The 22,662-nt window shown below is 37.2% G+C and overlaps 1 protein-coding gene across 1 annotated transcript; it reads left to right on the top strand.

The window, feature by feature from the left end:
- The first annotated feature begins 371 nt into the window (after positions 1–371).
- Positions 372–22,240, top strand: LOC128221554 (dihydrofolate reductase-like). The gene is made up of 5 exons (XM_052930160.1): positions 372–548; positions 17,496–17,631; positions 19,947–19,993; positions 21,847–21,964; positions 22,234–22,240. Exons 2-5 carry the CDS (start codon positions 17,501–17,503, stop codon positions 22,238–22,240), a joined length of 303 nt encoding a protein of 100 aa, XP_052786120.1. The 5' UTR covers positions 372–548; positions 17,496–17,500.
- Positions 22,241–22,662: the final 422 nt, after the last annotated feature.

Raw genomic sequence — 22,662 nt, 5'->3', positions numbered from 1 at the left:
TATATCACTGCAGTGAACTTAAGACCGCTTACTTGTTTTGAACTGGAGTAACAAAGGAGTATGCGAAACAGCCTAGAAATTAAACTGAACAGTGTCAGCGTATTGTTCAATTTTGTATAATGCATGAAGTGAGTCAATGTTTAGACTGAAAGGGAAAAAAAGAAATCAAAAGTGAAAGTGAAAAAAAACGTGTATTTATATAAAGTAGGTCAATTGTTTGTAAACCGGAACATTTTTGGGCCAATCTGTGATACCACAGTTGCATGACATGGTACAGTGCATTTCAGAACACAATATGACGAACCAATCAAACTGATTCCTTGAATATTGGAGGATTGATTATGTAAGTAAAATTATGTTTTAAATACCTTTATCTCGCAGCTTAACATTTATATAATGGCGAGATCTCAACCCGTCCCGGTCTTATCCGACCTCTGTTTTCGAAATTAAGTAGTAGCTATCGGCCGTGATTGAGAATGACCGGGAGACAATAGGATGAGACTTGATAAACGGCGTACAGAAAACAAAACAACATCAGATATTAGCAGGTAACGATTTTACCTATTTATACGAAATTTGTAAAGCAGCGATTCTCCAATAATTGACGCAATTTTGAAAAAATCCTGTCTCCAACATTACTAGAGCTATAAAATGTACAACTGAGCTTAAACACATCTAATTAAGAGTTAAATAAGTACTTTAAGATGTTTTTAGCTCCTTAGCCTAAATTTTGTAGTTGAAATACTCGACGATTATCTTTTAGATTTATCTGAAAAACGATTATAACCACAATCAAAGCGCTGATAGCGCTGCATGAACAGGGTTTTATACGGGTTTTCACCATTATGATTCACGATGATGTGTGTTTTTATATGGTGCTGATATGTTGCACAGTGAATCTAAGAGTCCCCGTGTAAAACAACCACAGGGGCCGCCCCAGGCTTATTGAAGCATGATGGTAAATGAAAATTTAATATTTAATTGACAATAAAATTAATGTCGCTGTGTAAGAAGGCAAACAAGGATGGAAAATGTAACCAATCCAAGCAGAACTCCATCATATGGTGTTACATATGACTCATATGATATGAGTATATATATGCTAATAAAACTTTACTCATAAGAAAGAGTTTGCCTATGTTTGCCTTGTTATTCACAAAAAAACTTCGAAAATACAACAGATTAAAGTAAAATAGATTCTAAATTGAAATGATGAAAATTTAAATAACGGATTTCAAACAATTGTGGATGAAACACCTAAAAAGGTTATTAAATCTTCGATATTTTCTCATATTTACACCAGACCAGCAAAAATAGAAATCGATTCATTACAATAAAATTCCATTTTCAAAAATAAATGCACAAACATCCGTCTTTACGTACACTATAAAAAGCTAAATATATCATATAAAGTTAGCATAAAATCTTTAATTTCAAAACTTTTTCCTTCATTGTCTATATGATCAACAACTCTCATCTATTTCTATATTTTCAGATAACTCGTCAGCACTTTATCACGTTTGTTATTCCCACGTGGGCTATCACGTGATGTTTTAAGCAGGGGAAACTGCGTGATCATTGAGATCAATGAGACCATTGTTGCTTTCTTGGTCATTCCAGGTTTTAAGATGAGAATACATTTGTAATCCTAAGCGAGGGTGGGTCTATATGTCCAGGTTACCAAATGTAGCAGTTTAATAGTTCAAACAACAAACACAGTGTTCTTCAATATCTCTATATTCAACATTATCGAATGTATATATAATATCGGAGCGTCATGAAAATATAAATATAAACAATCATAAGATAATGAATAATAACATGTTTATAAGTTAACATCGTAAACAGTCTAATATCTTATATGATTTAATCATGTGCAGTGGCAGATTAAATTAAATGGCTACAGCATATAAAACACACATATAATACAAGCGATTACAACAACACCAACAACAACACAGTACATCATAAAACAAATCATTGACATGGAACTAACTGATTTATGGAATCAAACACTCCTACTCCCTCGTACTCCCATGGTGACTTCTGTTACCCATGCCTGTTATCATCTGTAACCAAACCCACATATATTAGTGTATGGAAAGAGGCTAAAAGAATTCACGGAACTGCCATTCTCGGTTTAAATACAAAATCTGCTGATGTCGTAAAAATACATGACAAAATTAAATAAATGCAGCTGAATGAAATAATGATCATTCCAATTCATTGCTAACCCAAGACAAGCACAAAAGACTACAAATGCAAATCAATACTAACCATCACAACATCAGATTCCAAGTAAAACAATCAAGTTTTTTTTAAAATAAAGTAAAACAAACATCTCTGTAGACTTCAACTGTGCACGACAATCAATCAAACTTGGATTTCCCGCTTCTTCTGTACAAAGGCAAGGGAGAGAAATCTGATTAACTTACTGCATTATCTTATTATGATTATCTCTCTTCGACTGTAAATTCACTTGGGTTCATAATTGTGTCACGTGATTGAATGGTGCGCTCAGAGTGGGTGGTAATTCTTTGTTTACGTTTCGATGTTCATTCATTTTTTTGGTGCAGGGATACTTCTTTAATGTTATCTTTATCTAAGAATAACATATTAAATTATTTAAATAGATATTGCGTTATTATTGCTTCTTGCTTTGTCAAATCTACCTCGGTTATTTGAAACATAGCTTGCAATTTATATAGTCTGCACTTTCTCATACTATATTTTTGGTAGTAAATCGGCTGGCGACATTTGTTACTATTAATAGGAATTTTCTGTTGTGAGTGTCGAGTTTGTGGCTACACTGAAAAACAACCCTGTTCAAAAACCTGCTGTCGCTTGTCCCATTAAAGATATTTTTTAATAATAAAAACAAACTGTTTCAGTGTTTTCAGACGATTTTTCGTATAAACTCAATGAAGTACCCATATATGATTAGGAATTGCAGCAAAAGTTTTAGCAAGAGATCAATATTTTCCGCAAATCTTATCAAATAGGGTTGTCGCCGAAATGTGACTATGCTACCGTAACGATTTTAAACTGGAATACAACAATCTTAAAGTGTGTTATATTCTTTTAAATCCGTATCCAATATAATGTCCGAATACCATATTTGGACTAAAATTTATAAATAAAACTCCTACGGTAAAACAATTTAACACAAATGATTTTATTTTAGAAAATACGAATGTCGCATTTAAAATGCTATGCCTCCGTAACGGCCGTATATACTCCAATGTACTTTATATAAATCAAATATAGATTGAAAAATATTGATTTGTATTTCTTGAAATGAAACAGAGTAAAATAAATGCTATCGGCATACAAAAGTGACCAGTGTGTCCCGCAGAAGCCTTATTTCACTATGTTTCCGTAACGACTATTTTCCGTAACGAATCGATTATCATTAATGCGGTACAGTATTTGGTTCAAATAACCGCGAGACTGTTTACTTCTTCACGGCCTCCGCTGAAACGTCATTATTATGTCTGCAAAAAATTGTAAATCGACTTTTTGTGATAAAATACGGTAAATAAAGGTAAGTGAAAATCACTGTACTTTTTTATTATGTTAATGTTCAATATATTTTACTTGTATAAGCAGTTTTATTGGTGAATGCGATTGCAAACATTATTTGCAGAAAAGAAAAGGGTTGGAAGTCGTAAGTTGACGATTTTTATATAAAATTTTACCCGTTTCAAATATCCGTAACGGAACATAGGTTATTATTGTGACATCATAAATTGATGTGATATATGCATTTTATCCATAGGTAGTTGACAATTTGAAATATATTATTGGTTTTAGACATGGAATAAATATTTTAATGACAAAAGAGAGCACCGATAAACAAACAGCCACAACAAAAATGTTACGGAAGCATAGTATTTTACTAGCTTTTTGTCCACCGTAAAACTAATATTCAGAATGTTTATTAAACAGGTTCAAATGAGTTTTTCATGAGTAAGATGTATGAAAATGTTGTTCAATATGACCTGGAAATCTAACATGTTTTGCATTGTGCATTGAAAAGTTGCAGCTTTCCGTTACGGAACATAGCAAATTTGTTACGGAACATAGTACTAATAAATGCTCTGTTTAGAATGAATTTTTTAATTGTACAATCCCCAAATAAAATCGTAATGTTTTTTAAATTATTTAACAGTTTATTTATGATAATGATGATAATGATAATAGTTATAATGATCATTATATTGAAGTTAATAATGATGATGATGAATCATGATTTAAAAAGTTAATATGATTATTAATACTAAGTTTAAAAATTGCACTGGTTTTCTATTTCAGAAGGGCACTATCAAATGCCGAAAGACAACGAAAATGGAGACAAAGGCAGAGAGAGGAAAACTACGAATCATACTTAAGAAAAGAGAGAAGAAGAAAAGAGAAAAAGTATGTCCCAACTGATGAGTTATCTGCTGAAAAGAAAGAGCAACGGCGACAAAATTGTAGAGAGGACTACAAGAAACATTATATAAGAAAAAGAAGAAAGCAAATAAGTCAAGTGAACACGAAAAGGTTTCTACTAGGACCTCTGAAAGTTTAAAGTTAAAAATGAACTTTTTTCTGGAAATAAGGGATTAGGAGTAAAGAGAAGGTACAGCAAACACTACGAAAGGCTTACAGGGATCTCGACGGACTTAGAGATAAATTTGAAAAGCTGGAGAGAGACAAGAAAAAGCTGCAGAAACGAGTAGAAAGAGAACATCAACGAGAACAATCATCTACTTCTGGAGAGAGCATACATGCAACCCCAAGGTCAAAACCAGCTTTCATGCTTAAGAAAGCAGGCATAAATGTAAAAAAGAGAAGTGCTGTTCGTAAAAGGTTAATTTTTGGGAATGCAGTGATTGATGCAATCAGGGAAAGTGCTAGCAAGAAGAAAACAAAGAAAGACATTCATTTTCAAATATCAGCCCAGATATTGACGAAGTACAGATGCATTAACAACATCAGCGAAGAAACGATATGCAGGCTGATCTGGCTCCATGCTGGTCGTAAAGCCACTGGTTTTCTCATGGCACAGCTCATATATATATATATATATATATCCCTGTTGTTGTTGTTGTTGTTAACAGTTACTTATGGTTTCTTAGATTATATGAAATTGTGACAATGATGCTTCAATGAAGCTTAAACGGCTAACCAAAAACATTATAATTTTTTGAATGCATTGTTCACACATTTGCAACATTTACAGTCACCTATGTTCCGTAACAGAATGTAATTACTGTTGGTTAAACATTTGTGTAGCAACAGTTGTTTGGCAACGTTACATTAATTAAAAGTTATGCTTTAATTGTGTTCTGCTTCTATCAAAATATAAATTGACCACCTTCATGGCAGTTCTTGTTTGTGCATTACATCTAAACAATGGCATTTTTTTTTTAAATCTTTGCTTATACAAGCTTTTTACATCCCGAATATACAAGTTTCAGAAAGAGATATGGTATATACTATTGTTATTAAAGTTAACCATTGGTCTTTATCTTCCCAATACCTATGAATCAAATCATTCAATCTAAAGTGTTAGTAAAATAGTATTTCCAAAGATAGTCCGATGATTAATATATGTTCCGTAACGACGCATTTTAGTAGGTAACTTCATAAGGTTTTCGTAGACAAACGGAGTGAATGGTGTGGGTTAAATTTGTACACAGTTTGTCAGAGGTATTGAACTTTAATAACAAAGTAAAGAAATCGTTATATAAGAAAGTCAGAAGAAGAAAAAATTTGCCCCAAATGTGCGTCAATTACGAAAGATGATTTGTTCTGGTTTCATCAATTAAGACTAGGCAACATAAAACTTAATTAGGAAAACGAATACCGTCCACAAAAACAGCAGTTACGACTTATGTGTAAATTTAGGTCGAGGCTTTTATCCAAGATGTAATGTCTTCATGGCATTTGCTGGCGTGCCCTACTGCGTTGATGCAGCATACACGTGCACGAGAAAAAATGCGATCGATCTTTAATTGACTCTTAGTCATATGAGATATATTATAGTTCCATAGTTGTTCAAATGCATAAAGGCCATAGGCACATGAGTATATACCAATGGAATTCATAATATATCATTATATACAATTTTGCCAATCGATCGTTGGACACACTACGTACCGTGATAACACGTACCGTACGTCCGATCTACAAGATAACACACCGTGTAGACACGTTTTACAAAACATCAAATAGAATGGTTGACACAATATAACAGCATAGTAAAAAGAACGCATATGAAATAGACATTTAAAGATATTATTTTGACAAGGTGGCGTAACAGTAAGAAGATTGAATACCACATTGACAAAATAGCACGACAGTTAAAGAAAATAGGATCCTATTTTAGCAAGATATGAGGTTCAATGAAACAAAAAACTGGAAATATCACAACATACTTGACAGTTACGGCGAAACGCTGAGTCTGAGCTCGAATCTACAGCTTCTTTGATCGATTAAAAAAAACTGATTTAGATGCATATATGTAGGAATCCCATCTACTAGTCCAAATATTTGTACGTTGACAGATTTTTTTTTTACGATTCTTGATACATGTATATATGACAAATCCCTCACGACGTTAGGGATCGAAAGAATCCCGTATAACACGGTTATTATTTTAGACTACCCATCTACCTGCGATTTACAGACAGACATAGGTATTTCTTTCGACTTGCGTAGTACATCGTACGGTGGCACATAAGTGACATCCGTAACACTTAATTTATATTGTGGCCACAATTAGCAACTTAAGGCCACAGCTTAATTTAATAATTCGTGGCCTCACAGAAGAAAGAGGATGGGGCGCTGTCATGGTCGCGAGACATGGTTTTAGACATAGATGATATAATCAAACTTAACGCTCAATCTATTCGCCAAGCATCGTTGTCTCATAATTTTGTAACCATAATTTCGTCCAGAATGCCCGGTCCAGAATGCCCGATCGCGTTGACAACAAAGTTACAAACGGAACGAGCGTCACTGTACTCTCTTCGTCTTAACATCAACGATCTCAGTACTCTGTGCAAATCACGTAAACTAACTAGAATTCTATGACTTTTTCTCAAAATGGTTACAAATCCTGAAAGTAATCTGATATAAGACTATCCCTGTCTTCATCCATAGGGTCCACTTTATCTGAGTAAAAATGGCGTTTTAGTACCAGGGGTGCTAACTGTGTTATTATAATAAAGCGGCAAAATTGAAACGACTGTTGTTATTGAGATTCGAACTTGGGTCCAACGTCTATGCTTCCCTACTTGACACTACCGGAGCTTTTGACAATGTACTACACAATGCAATAATCATTAAAATGAAAGAAATTGGGATAAAAGGAACGTTTCTACGCTTAATTGCGAACATGTACAGTGCCCTTAAAGGATACGTTTTGGTAAATGGGATAGCTTCGAACAACTTCGATGTAATGCAAGGCATCCGACAAGGGGGAGTACTTTCCACGTGGAGTTATCTCCTCTTTATAGACGGTCTCCTGAACAAACTTGAAACTACCGGAAACGATCTTACCCATAATAACATTCATTGCGGTAATCCTACGCTTGCAGACGACTTGACACTGCTATGTGGAAATAAAACAGCAATTGGACGTTGTGAAAAAATATGCTTATACGTCGGAATATGACTCCGATGTTAATAAAAGTAAAGCCATAATTTTTAGTACTAACAAACATATTAATGCAACAAATATTAAATTCGGCACTGAACATATAACCAGCACAGGAACAGCAAAGAACGTTGGAATCATACTTGAAAGTACACTGAAATGCACCAAAGCAATTGACGAACGAGTCAGAAAAGGACGGGCGTCTCTATTTTCAATCCTCGCGATGGAAAAGACCACCGGTGACGTTAACCCTCTAACACTTAGCCAATTAGTCCAGAAAGTATGTATACCTACAGTCTTGTACGGTTCCGAACTCTGGCATGACATATCAGGGCATGATCGCCTGAAGCTTGAAAAATTCATCAGATTAGCTGTTAATGTATACAACATCTACCAACGAAGACAAGAACTGATATGGCATTGAGTCTGCTAGGATGGCTCCCGTTAGAGCTGAAGGTAGATAAGCGCAAACTAACGTTTCTTCAAAAGTTATGTACCCTTCCTAGTGAACACTTAGCTCAAAGAATATTTAGTTACAGATTCAAGCTCCAACGAGGATTCATACCAAGCGGTGTGCGTTTGCTTATTCAGTATGATATCTTCAACTACTTACTGGTTTATATCCGCACATCGACATTCCCAAGTAAATATAGCTGGAAGAAAATCGTTCATTTTAACCTTAAAAAATATTATACTAATGCACGGAAAGGCAGAACACAAAGTGATGAAGATTTTGCGCGATTTCTTGCTATTCATGATAGCATTGTACCTTCTAACCTATGGTTACTTGCCAACGGAAGAGATGAAATAATACATGCAATCAGCGCGGTTAATGTTTTAATAGTGCGGTACTTCAAACCCTACACGTGTAAAATATGTAACGCTCATGTCTCTGGCCAGACACCTTATTGTAAGCAGTTATGGTACAGCTTGGCTAAGGGAAAATCTGTTTAGTGATCTATAATGTTCTGTGTTACACTCCAACTGTGTAAGCTTTCTTAAAAGAGCTGAAAATGAAATGTTCTTTCGTATACTTTTTCAAGCAGAGACTCTCACTGCGTTTCATTTTGACTCAAAATTGCACAAAACATTTCTGAATAAGACGCTCAAATTCATTTATGACACGGTCAATTTGTACAACCGACTGTAGAATGTATTAGTCCTTATTATAATGTTCTCTTTAAAACATGACGTAATCACAAGGAGTTGCATCTAAAATATCCCAACCTGGTTTATGGTTTATATTACGAATTTCGAGAAGCCTTGGCGATGGGTGAATTAGGGGTTTTGTAACTCTTAAAGAAATTGCTGTTACAGAAACTTAGTTCATGTTATTTCTTGCTATTGTGTTTACATGTCTTATCACACCATGCTATTTTCGTTTGTTCACATATTATATTTCATTATTCTTTGCAATTAACATGTCAATAACTTTATATGTATAATCACTGAAAATAAAGAGTATATTATATATAGTGGAAATAAAGAGTATATATATAATATATATATATATATATATATATATATATATATATATATATATTAGTGTTTGAAAATCGGACTCCAATTGCTATCGATAATCGAATCGAATCGGACCAAGCATTTCGATTTACTATCGGACTATAATCGAAAGTTAATAATACCAGTAAGCAATACATTCTTTATATATAGTATCATCATGATTATTTAAATAGTTAAACCGTTAGATACATCAGTACGTGTGATGCTATAGTCATGCCATTTGCAACAGTAAGTAAATTTCCATAACCTTTTTCTGTCTTTTATAACTCAACGAAACAACATAACAAATACTAATAATCAAGTAAGTTATCTTAGCATATTTTCCATGTAAAAGCATATTAAATTAATATTTGTGAACCAGCTTAACATTCAATAAACTGTTATATTGAAAATTTAATTAGAAAATCTTAATTTGATAAAACTTTCATAAAAAAGTAAATTAATGAATTACTAACGATACTAAAAAAGGTTTTAAAAACATAATTCATCGAGCCGGGATCACCGGTAAGACCAGACCCACTACACCATAGAGACTGGTTATAGAAGAAGGTTTTATGATTTATATAAACAATTAAAAACAATTTGTAATTTTGGGAGAGTTTTTACATGCACCGCATTTGTGTAAGAGAGTGACCTCCCACGTTAAAATGACTTCAACGAAAATTTACCGGAAAGAAAAATTGACAACAACTGGACATTTACCGCAACAAAAAATACGTAGTTACCGGAAGTAGCATTAGCGACATCGATTTTGGGCAACCACTATCGATTGTCGCCGACATAGCATTGTCAGCTACGATTAATCGATTGTACTCGATTATCGTTTCATCACTAATATATATATATATATCGTCAATACACAATTCATCTCGATTTCAGAGACATCACTATAATACCAACGTGACCTTGGTTTTAAACCATTAATATGAGCGGGAAACGTGACCTTGGTTTTAATGAGCGGGAGACGTGAAATTGGTTTAAACTATTAATATGAGTTCTGAATAACAATTAATCATTGCTATTATGGTGGGTTACATTCAATACTACCATGGTCTTTATTGGATCTAAGATTGAGATCGTTAATAGGACTAGTGCGTTGTATAAGTAACCAACATATATATACTAATAAAGGAAATATTCTCAGCTTTGGTGACTTATTGACCCTTATTCGGGTAGGTGTAACATTTATAATATGTTGTAATAATGTGTTGTTTTAATTAAACATAAACATATGTCACAATAATAAACAACTTACTTTACTTACCTATTCAATTAACTAAATCCTGTAAGTAGGACAATAGGATTGATTAAATTGTCCATTGAATACCACCATTGATCCGTTTTCAACGAGTGTCAACTTTTCACGAATACGCGGACGGGGCCATTTTCAACGGGTATCAACTTTTCACGAATACGCGGACGGAGTCAGTTTTCAACGATTGTCAACTTTTCACGAATACGAGGACGGAGTCAGTTTTCAAAGAGTGTCAACTTTTCACGAATACACGGACGGGGTCAGTTTTCAACGAGTGTCAACTTTTCACGAATACGCGGACGGGGTCAGTTTTCAACGAGTGTCAACTTTTCACGAATACGCGGACGGAGTCAGTTTTCAACGAGTGTCAACTTTTCACGAATACGCGGACGGGGTCAGTTTTCAACGAGTGTCAACTTTTCACGAATACGCGGACGGAGTCAGTTTTCAACGAGTATAAACTTTTCACGAATACGCGGACGGAGTCAGTTTTCAACGGGTATCAACTTTTCACGAAAACGCGGACGGGGTCAGTTTACAACGAGTATCAACTGTTCACGAAAACGCGGACGGGGTCAGTTTACAACGAGTATCAACTGTTCACGAAAACGCGGACGGGGTCAGTTTACAACGAGTATCAACTGTTCACGAAAACGCGGACGGAGTCAGTTTTCAACGAGTGTAAACTTTTCACGAATACGCGAACGTAGTCAGTTTTCAACGAGTGTCAACTTTTCACGAATACGCGGACGGAGCCAGTTTACAACGAGTATCAACTTTTCACGAAAACGCGGACGTAGTCAGTTTTCAACGAGTATAAACTTTTCACGAATACGCGGACGGAGCCAGTTTACAACGAGTATCAACTTTTCACGAAAACGCGGACGTAGTCAGTTTTCAACGGGTATCAACTTTTCACGAATACGCGGACGGAGCCAGTTTACAACGAGTATCAACTTTTCACGAATACGCGGACGGAGCCAGTTTACAAAGAGTGTCAACTTTTCACGAATACGCGGACGGGGTCAGTTTTCAACGAGTGTCAACTTTTCACTAATACGGGGACGGAGTCAGTTTTGAACGAGTGTCAACTTTTCACGAATACGCGGACGGGGTCAGTTTTCAACGAGTGTCAACTTTTCACGAATACGCGGACGTAGTCAGTTTTCAACGAGTATCAACTGTTCACGAAAACGCGAACGGGGTCAGTTTTCAACGAGTGTCAACTTTTCACGAATACGCGGACGTAGTCAGTTTTCAACGAGTGTCAACTTTTCACGAATACGCGGACGGGGTCAGTTTTCAACGAGTGTCAACTTTTCACGAATACGCGGACGGAGTCAGTTTTCAACGAGTATCAACTGTTCACGAATACGCGGACGGAGTCAGTTTTCAACGAGTGTCAACTGTTCACGAATACGCGGACGGAGTCAGTTTTCAACGAGTATAAACTTTTCATGAATACGCGGACGGAGTCAGTTTTCAACGAGTATAAACTTTTCACGAATACGCGGACGGGGTCAGTTTTCAACGAGTAGCAACTGTTCACGAATACGCGAACGGGGTCAGTTTTCAACGGTTGTCAACTGTTCACGAATACGCGGACGGGGTCAGTTTTCAACGAGTATAAACTTTTCACGAATACGCGGACGGAGTCAGTTTTCAACGAGTGTCAACTTTTCACGAATACGCGGACGGAGTCAGTTTTCAACGAGTATCAACTTTTCACGAATACGGGGACGGAGTCAGTTTTCAACGAGTGTCAACTTTTCACGAATACGCGGACGGAGTCAGTTTTCAACGAGTGTCAACTTTTCACGAATACGCGGACGGAGTCAGTTTTCAACGAGTATCAACTGTTCACGAATACGCGGACGTGGTCAGTTTTCAACGAGTGTCAACTTTTCACGAATACGCGGACGGAGTCAGTTTTCAACGAGTGTCAACTTTTTACGAATACGCGGACGGGGTCAGTTTTCAACGAGTGTCAACTTTTCACGAATACGCGGACGTAGTCAGTTTTCAACGAGTGTCAACTTTTCACGAATACGCGGACGTAGTCAGTTTTCAACGAGTGTCAACTTTTCACGAATACGCGGACGTAGTCAGTTTTCAACGAGTGTCAACTTTTCACGAATACGCGGACGGAGTCAGTTTTCAACGAGTATCAACTGTTCACGAAAACGCGAACGTGGTCAGTTTTCAACGAGTGTCAACTTTTCACGAATACGCGGACGGGGTCAGTTTTCAACGAGTGTCAACTTTTCACGAATACGCGGACGGGGTCAGTTTTCAACGAGTATCAACTGTTCACGAATACGCGAACGGGGTCAGTTTTCAACGAGTATAAACTTTTCACGAATACGCGGACGGAGTCAGTTTTCAACGAGTATAAACTTTTCACGAATACGAGGACGGAGTCAGTTTTCAACGAGTGTCAACTTTTCACGAATACGCGAACGGGGTCAGTTTTCAACGAGTGTCAACTTTTCACGAATACGCGGACGTAGTCAGTTTTCAACGAGTGTCAACTGTTCACGAATACGCGAACGGGGTCAGTTTTCAACGAGTGTCAACTGTTCACGAATACGCGGACGGAGTCAGTTTTCAACGAGTGTCAACTTTTCACGAATACGCGGACGGAGTCAGTTTTCAACGAGTGTCAACTTTTCACGAATACGCGGACGGAGTCAGTTTTCAACGAGTATCAACTTTTCACGAAAACGCGAACGTAGTCAGTTTTCAACGAGTGTCAACTTTTCACGAATACGCGGACTGAGTCAGTTTTCAACGAGTGTCAACTTTTCACGAATACGCGGACGGAGTCAGTTTTCAACGAGTGTCAACTTTTCACGAATACGCGGACGGAGTCAGTTTTCAACGAGTATCAACTTTTCACGAAAACGCGAACGTAGTCAGTTTTCAACGAGTGTCAACTTTTCACGAATACACGGACGTGGTCAGTTTTCAACGAGTATAAACTTTTCACTAAAACGCGGACGGGGCCAGTTTTCAACGGATGTCAACTTTTCACGAATACGCGGACGGCGTCAGTTTTACAAATACGCGGACGGGGTCAGTTTCGGCTGTCAACTTTTCACGAACACGCGGACGTGGTCAGTTTTCATCGGGTATCAACTTTTTACGATTTCACGGACGTGGTCAGTTTTCATCGAGTATCAACTTTTTAGGATTACACGGACGTGGCCAGTTTTCAACGGGTATCAACTTTTCACCAATACACGGACGTGGTCAGTTTTCACCAATACACGGACGTGGTCAGTTTTCACCGGGTATCAACTTTTCACCAATACACGGAGGTGGTCAGTTTTCACGAATACGCGGACGGGGTCAGTTTTCAACGGGTATCAACTTTTCACCAATACACGGACGTGGTCAGTTTTCACGAATACGCGGACGTGGTCACTTTTCAACGGATATCAACTTTTCACCAATACACGGACGTGGCCAGTTTTCACGACTACGCGGACGTGGTAAGTTTTCAACGGGTAACAACTTTTCACCAATACACGGACGTGGTCAGTTTTCACCAATACACGAACTGGGTCAGTTTTTACCGGGTATCAACTTTTCACCAATACACGAAGGTGTTCAGTTTTCACCAATACGCGGACGTGATCAGTTTTTAACGGGTATCATGTTTTCACGAATACACGGACGTGGTCAGTTTTCACGAATTCACGGACGTGGTCAGTTTTCAACGGGTAACAACCTTTCACCAATACACGGACGTGGTCAGTTTTCACGAATACGCGGACGTGGTCAGTTTTCAACGGGTATCAAATTCTCACCAATACACGGACGTGGTCGGTTTTCACGAATTCACGGACGTGGTCAGTTTTCAACGGGTATCAACTTTTCATCAATACACGGACGTGGTCAGTTTTCACGAATACGCGGACGTGGTCAGTTTTCACGATTACACGGACGTGGTCAGTTTTCAAAGGGTATCAACTTTTCACCAATACACAGACGTGGTCAGTTTTCACGAATACGCGGACGTGGTCAGTTTTCAACGGGTATCAAATTCTCACCAATACACGGACGTGGTCAGTTTTCAACGGGTATCAAATTCTCACCAATACACGGACGTGGTCAGTTTTCAACGGGTATCAACTTCTCACCAATACACGGATGGGGTTAGTTTCCATCAATACACGGACGGGGTTAGTTTTCAACGGGTATCAACTTCTCACCAATACACGGATGGGGTTAGTTTCCATCAATACACGGACGGGGTTAGTTTTCAACGGGTATCAAATTTTCACGAAAACACGTATGTGACCATGCACCCTTAACAGGTGCCGGGGGGACTAGTGGCAGTGCCGAGGCACGTAGCATGAACTTTTTCCACTGCATCGTTGTCGTTGAAGTCAGTAACAAGACCATAGGACTGCACTTTCCTCCACATGCACTGTGTGAAGTGACAGAAACATCCACGGATTTGTACACCATCACTGGCAGCACGCTACGCTGCTATTTCGAAGTCCAACATGATCGTTTCTGGGGAAAGGGGAATGCTGTCTCGGGCGAAATTCTAGAACAGGGTGAAGAATCTGGTGTACATTGTCTGTTGTTTATTTGGAAGTAGTCCGTACACTAGTGGACACATATATCCGTCGATCATGGCATGGATGGAGTAGAGCTGGTAGAAGTACGACGGCGATGTGTGGAAAGTGCAATCCATATACCAGGTCTCGGCTGTAGATAGTTGAGTCAGGTTCTCAGCGGTGGCGAATATCAGCCATATTTTTTTATGTATATGTACGTGTGTACGGTAAATTTTTGGTGATGTAAACGTGAATGCATTTGTTCACGAATTCACGTACATGTTGAAAGTGCACATTGTCAAGGGTACATGCCCGTCAGTTTAACAATAAGGCAAAAATATATGTTACGTCATACGACGATTCAGTTTTCTGAATGTCCCCAATGACGGTGTTGTGCTTTGTCGTAACATTTATTCCATCCTTTAGTCGGGTTAAACGTCATTTCAAACGTTTTCGCAGAAAGATCAATTGGTTTGGTTTACATTTAAACCGATCTTACTAAATCTTTGTAAAAAAATACGTCTCTAAAAGTCTAGTTCAAAGCTTGGTTAAGTGGACATAAAAAACTAAGACCGATCTTGATGAAACTTTATCAACCATTATTGTACTAGTATATGTTTTAATTGCTTTTTATGCTGCGAAAGTGTGCCTTTTTGCCCCATAAAAAATCCTTTTTATGCGTTGAAAATCACCGCATAAACGAAAAAAACACGTTTATGCGGCAATGCCGCTATGCGGCGTAACAATTATATCCATCAGTATTTTCAAAGCCGATTACTTCACAACCGTCATTCAAGTTCAAATTTGGACTCAGCAGGCACGTTAAGGCGAAACACACCTAATCATGACACATTGAAAGATCACAATGGTCTAGTTAGAAGTGCATTCCAGTATGTTGCCGAGTTAAAATAACGTTTTCACGAGTTTAACATTTTATTAAGATAAATAGCAAAACGTGCTGTTACCAAATGGTGCTCTTTCAAAATGTTCGTTTGTCTTACAGTAATGAAAAAATTGCAGTGTAAGAAAACGGATTGAGAATAAAACATTTTCACAAGGTTTAGAGATGCATTATTGTCATTTTCCCATTGATGTCCTATAAACTCTTAACTGCATGTATCTTATATTATTCAGCAAGCTTTGAAACACAATTATTTTGTAATCACATTTCAGCCTTTAGTCTAGAACATTCTAATGTCCCATGCTCAGCTCTTATCTAGATGTTCAAGTCTTAGTCCTAGCCTGTAAGTTGGTAATATAGTGTGCTCTCATTCCAACTTGCTGTTTCCCATCTAACTCTGAGCCTCCATCTTTACAATGAGTTCCTGTCTGTATTGTTCGAACGACCGCAGTTTTACTGATGTAGATCAGATAATATTTGTTCAGATAGAACCAAATAAAAGATTCAGCGTTACCTGAAAGGTACAATATGCTTTAAATGTGGAAATATATATAAACTGATTGTGATGTGCAAAACCATCAAAATAGGAACATTCATGAAATTTATAATCACCACAAACGGGCCGCTAACTACAGAGATGTTTTATTCGCCGTCAGTCCAGATTGTAATTTATAAGTAAAACTATCTGATTTTTGAAGAAATGTATGTATGATTCTGTATTGATCTGCATATTTAAAAGTAATCGAACTTATAATGGCAGACTTTCTCTTAAATTATTCCATAGACTATCTTTCAACTCCTCATTAAATATGATTGCTAAATATTTAGTTATTTAGGTGTGCGTTATAATGCAAAATTTATTGTTACAACTTAGATAAAAACTAAACACTATACATTCTTACTTCACGAATAGAAAATGCTTATATAACGATTAGTTTGTAAACCGCACTCTACTTTCAAACATAAACTAAAATGACCGTGTACTTTATCATCCTAAAATGTCCGTGTACTTTATCAATTTGGTTTTAGTTCATTTTTACCTTTGAAATAACTAGAAGTTAAACAATACACGCTGAAAACTATAAAATACATAAAACTTTCTTGAAATAAGATTTTTGTATGAATTATTTACGGCTTACATGAGGTAAACCGATAGATTTGTCAAAAGCCGTGTACTTTGCCTTAGATTTCAACTCTGAGAAATCAGTTGGTCAAGATTTTCGGGAAAACTTTAGGATATTAGAGAAAGTTCTTTATTACCGTGGATAGAGCTCTTAAATGCGGGGTTTATGGTCTTTATTTCACAAAAAATCTCCAAATATTAAGAAAGTTATCTTTAAAAACCTTACCTGAATCGAGACTTGTTGACATTTGTTGCCGTGCACTTTACCAAATAAGTCACGTGGGTTCTCCACCGTGAACTCTTTCTCACATAAATGGGTCGAACTATTTATATGAATATAATTCTATTTTTACATTTTGGAAAAAAGTATATGTTTTAGAATTAGAAATTGGGCCGAAATTTCGCCTAAAATTTGTAAGAGAAATAACACACACTGTAGAATTATATCATATTATATGGTTCAAAACATATTTCAGAGCGAATGGAATCACGGTGTGACCTACCAATGAGATCAAAGAGTAGCGGGTTAATGATGTTTGACGTGATGGCGGCGATGTGCGCGGGGAACAGAGGGATTGGATGGAAGGGCGGTTTACCCTGGCCACCTTTACGGTAATTCCTAGAGGTGCTCGTTTCCTTTAAGACATTTGCACTGTTTACAACTTGAAAATTCAAACCATTTTATAAACATTATACGTTAACAATAGTTTTGATTGCAAGTTTTGTTATTTGATGATATTCTTGGTCATGGTCAAAACAATGACGCAACTTGAAGGTTGTCAGTTGTTGATTTTCTTCAGTTTTTGATATCTGTGCCATTCAAACGTTCGCTTTACGTATGTTGACCTCTTGGTTTGCCACTTCAGCATTATTATCGTTTGTTGCATTTTGATAAGCCATATGTACGAACAAACATTACATGTTCCCCTCATGAATCGAGCACTTAGTTATATTGTGGCAATCGAGATTTTGCGAGGCTCTTCTTGGTACGCGTAATAAAAATATTTCAATGCAATACAAGTAAAATAAGAAAATAGCTCGAACAGGTGGCAGAACTAACCGACATCCGTCAAGGTCGGCTTTGACCGGAATTCATCTTGTTTTTAGCTCCCCTGAGCTTGTTCTAAGGATCGGTCCTGCTTTCCGAAAGACATCTTCTTTAAAATCATCAGGCCAAATTCAATGTACCTTGAAGGTTTACAGGGAGCTTTCTAGTGTGACCTTCTTAAAAAGTACAATAATACGTTGCAAAAAACCAGCAGCTACATCACCAAAATGACCAAAACTACTGAGTCAAATTTATTGAAACTTCACCGGAAGCTTCCCTTGGCGACCTTTTACAAAATACGACAAGGCGCCTCGATTGACATACAACAACATAAATGGACACCCTTTTGTTTTAAAAATCTATCTGAAATATCCCTTTTTGTGGCTAAATATATATATACGATACAGCAAAAATACCTGCTTAAACTTGAATAAGTTTTGAGCAGCTTTTCCACTGGATGTTTATGGTTTTATTGTAAAATATAAAGGTTTAATGCAGAATGAGCATTCCATATTCATTTGCTAGAATCCCATGATAAACATGACCTAATGTGAGGTTTACCATGTTGATTACCATTACATTATCACAAAATGGAAGAAAATGTCATTAGTTTAGGAAAAGTTTTTATGTACTTCAATGATAAGTTATTTTAGTATATTCGAAAGACATTATCGTTGATAGTACTTTAACAATTCTATTTGTATCGCGAACTCACTTTACTGTAATAAGTAAATGAATGGGAAAAATGGGGAAAAAAACACCTGGAATTAACTCTTTTGAATGACGAACAATTAAGCGTCATGTTAGTTTTGTCCCTATTCGCCAAGGGAGAAAACTGCTTAGGAGATTGACAAACATAGATAGACATTGTAATAGTAGTGTGTGACCTTCAGCTATTCAGGGAAAATGTTGGTATTTTAAATCAACATTTTCAACAACAAAAAATATACCGGGCCGCTTTTATTTTAGACTTCATTATTAATTTAATTATACATTATTTAAATCAAACCGTCTATCACATTTTGTCGTTAACAAGGAATATATCATCAGCATTTTTCTGCATTTTATGAACTGGTCCGTAATGTCAGCTAATATCATTGTCAATATCAAATATACTCGACATCCTCTCGGGGAGCCAAGCCGGCCGGCTTATGACCTTCTACGTGTTATACGTGTCAATTTGGCTTACTACCCAACACATGTTTATAAGCAGTGTTTTCTTCCTATATCTCAAGTGAGCAATTCAGGGCCATCATGACCCTCTTGTTGGTAAATCCTCTCATGTAGTGGTCCTTTACCAAGACTGTTCAAATTATGTCAGAGCTGGCCCCACCCTGGTGGTCCTTGTATTTCTCTATAATTATATAGTAAAATATTTGAGAATCTTTTCTAAAACCACAAGGTCCAGACCACTGATATTTGTTATGTTGCCTCATAGTGTGGTCCTTCACCAAGGCTGTTCAAATAGTGTCCCTGGTGTTAAGTTTGCTCTTTCCCGAGGGTCTCAGGTTTTATGTATACTAATTTGATAACAATTCGAAAATATTTTTTCTCTTAACCGCATGGCTCAGACCTTTGATATTTGGTATGTAGCCTTAATTAGTGCTTCATCACTGAGAAATTCAAATAATGGCCCTTAATATACTTTTTGAAATTCTTCATATCTGAAATCGCATGGCATAGAGCCGTGTTCAATATACATCTTAAAATTAAAATCAAACTAAAATCTATTTTACTAAACACGAGATTTTTCTAGTGAGATTGCACTTCTTTGATTTCCTTTCCAGAGGCAGTTGGGCTCTGAATTATATGCAGTGTCTGTGATTTTAATATGAAAAATAATGTATTTATGACTTTTTTAATATTCGTTTTATTTCAGGAAAGATTACGAATATTACACAACGGTGACATCAACTCACATGAAAGGTAACAGACACGCATGAACGAACATAATTTGATAGTTCGTAAATTTAAAAAAACAAACGCGAAGTATAGTATATTAATTGTGTTTTGACTATTGGTATACGCTTCCGGTTCAGCCTAGTCGTTTCTCAGGATTGCGCCTATATACCCTACAAACTATGGAGGCTATTCGTAGCAAAAAGTTCAGACGTGTATGTGTGCATTTCATGTTTATAAACTGGATGACTTACCTATTTACATTTTACAACCGCACATTCATCGGTTAATGTGTTTATTCTACACTGAACAATTTCATTTTTCATATCACCCATCGTAGTTTTATTTCGTTGCATTTATACAATAACAGATTCAGCCTTGTTCATCGAGTTATGTTAGGTTATGGACGTTTTTGTTGGTAATAAACTAGTTTGGGATTTATATCGGTTTCAGTTTATCGTTTGTTTTTCGAAAACCGAAACTGGTCTTTGAAACTATCGATAATGTCTCCGGAGGAGGTTTTGATTGTTTGAAGAAAGCCAAAACTGGTTTTTAATACTATCGAAACCCTCTCCGGAGGAGGTTTCGTCGGTTCGTTCTATCCGGAAAATAGCTCACTTTGAAAACAACAACATGGCAGACAATGATCCACTGACGTTGATTGTAACACCATTGAGTTTAAACAGGCAAAAGACCATCTGCGGTATCATTGTTTTAAATGGCTGCTCACAGAAACTCCAGCATGTTGCTGAGGCTGTACACAAAACCATATATTTGTTCCTTCAGAAAGAGGTTTCCAAACGGCCAAAACCCCTATAACCAAAACTAAAACTAATTTGCTATCAACAGAATCGCTTTAAGACTCGTCATTTTGTGAAAGACATATGCCTATTTTTAGATTGTTGCGTGGATAATACAGCAGTGCGTTCAGTAAGGCGAGCGTTTACAAAACGCTCGCAAACGTTTTGTTTTGTATCTCTGTTGCAACGCAGCGCATACACGTTAAGCGGGAAACCAAACAGCAAACGTTCGCCGCAAACATCTTTACTGAACGCGTTGCAGATTTCAGTTCGAACTAACTTTCATTAACTTTGGATTGTTTTCTCATCAACTACGAATCAGGTTCTAGTTAGCTCTAATAGTGAAATCCGAAGCAAACAAATAATGACCCCTCTCCCCCCTCCTCAGGGGTCATTTTTCTAGAATTACAGTAGAAATAAAAATTGTCAAACTTTAATCAGTGAAAAAAAGAAGTTTATTTAGGAAATTACCAAAACCACATAGAAAGTGTAGAGCCGGGAGGTTTAAATAGGGTCTGTCGGTTAAGCGGAAACAAAGAGTTATTTTGAACGCCTAATGCTCACATGCATACAATTTAATTAGGAAGTGAATAGAAGTACAGCAGTTGACGAGCCGTGGTAAGTATTGAAAGTTATTTAGAATATCAAATAGTATGTTCAAAATAACAAGCCCTAACCTTATAACAATGGTGTTTTTCTATTCTTGAAATCTCTTCACTATATACTATAAGTCAAGCGTGTCTTTTACGATCAAGAAGTTAAATCTATTGACATGTCTATGAATTGATATACATATCTGTTGACGATATTTTTCATCTTTACGTGTTGTGAAGATATAGGTATATGAATGTTCATGTAGTGCTGAATAAACGTACATATTTACTACAGGAACATTCATTATACTTGCGTTAAGGTGATACAACCATCCAGACGTCTACAATCGTGTGTAAGGATTCTCGAGTGCGCCAGACCATTGCATGTTACCTAAAGCGTATACTTGTTTTTTCCACATTGCTTTCGACCGAAATGATTGGTGATCATTGAGACTGATTTTGAAGGAAGGGCCACTATTCATTCCAGTGGGCAGGGGGAAGATCGTGCACCTCCACGGGCGACACAGTTGGGCCTCATGTAGCGACCACCAGAAGGCGCGAGAAGGGGTTTACCACGTGGTCATCAGTCGCACGATGGATAACAGGTAAGATCGTGCACTCTCACTCTCAGCACAGCTTGGCCTTATTTAGCGACCACCGGAAGGCACGAGAAGGGCTGTACCACCTGGCCATCAGTCACACAAAGGATAACAGGTAATGAAAAAAAATACGAATTGCAATCATTTTGGTAAAGTTATTCAATAGAGCACGTACTCGAAGAGCTTTACTGCATCGAATCTTTGAAAGCAAGCTAACAATGATATGTCAACACAGTCAGTGACGGTAATCACGTGGTATATTGTTATGATTCCAGGCACTAAAAATATCTGCGCTCAGTAAAGTGCTTCGTATGTCGTCGTTTCTTTACCTGGGAGACATTTTCACCGTAAATGGTTGTGCCGAGCATCGGGGTCGGGTCTGTTATGTCCATGTGCGACAGACGGTATTCCCAACAGTTTTGGTACACACAATCTTGGCCGCCCTCATATGTTGGCAGCTCAATAAGCCCGACTTATGTTTGCAATGTGCCTAGTTTCCGGTTTGTCCCGAAGTGGCTGTCCATAGCCTGACGCATCGGCACCAGGGGGTGGCAATCTGCGCCCTCTTTCAATCCCTAGGGAAAAGGGGAAGTCGCCCCTACTGTTTTTCAGATATTCCATATTTCAGTTGGTTTGGAATTGGTCCGGTCCGGCTAGTCTTTTAAACCTAACCGAACATGCCTGATCAACTTGATTTATTTTTA

This window comes from Mya arenaria, chromosome 16 (assembly GCF_026914265.1).
Source record: "Mya arenaria isolate MELC-2E11 chromosome 16, ASM2691426v1".
NCBI classification, from domain to species: domain Eukaryota; kingdom Metazoa; phylum Mollusca; class Bivalvia; order Myida; family Myidae; genus Mya; species Mya arenaria.
This window is presented reverse-complemented; position numbering and strand designations above follow the sequence as displayed.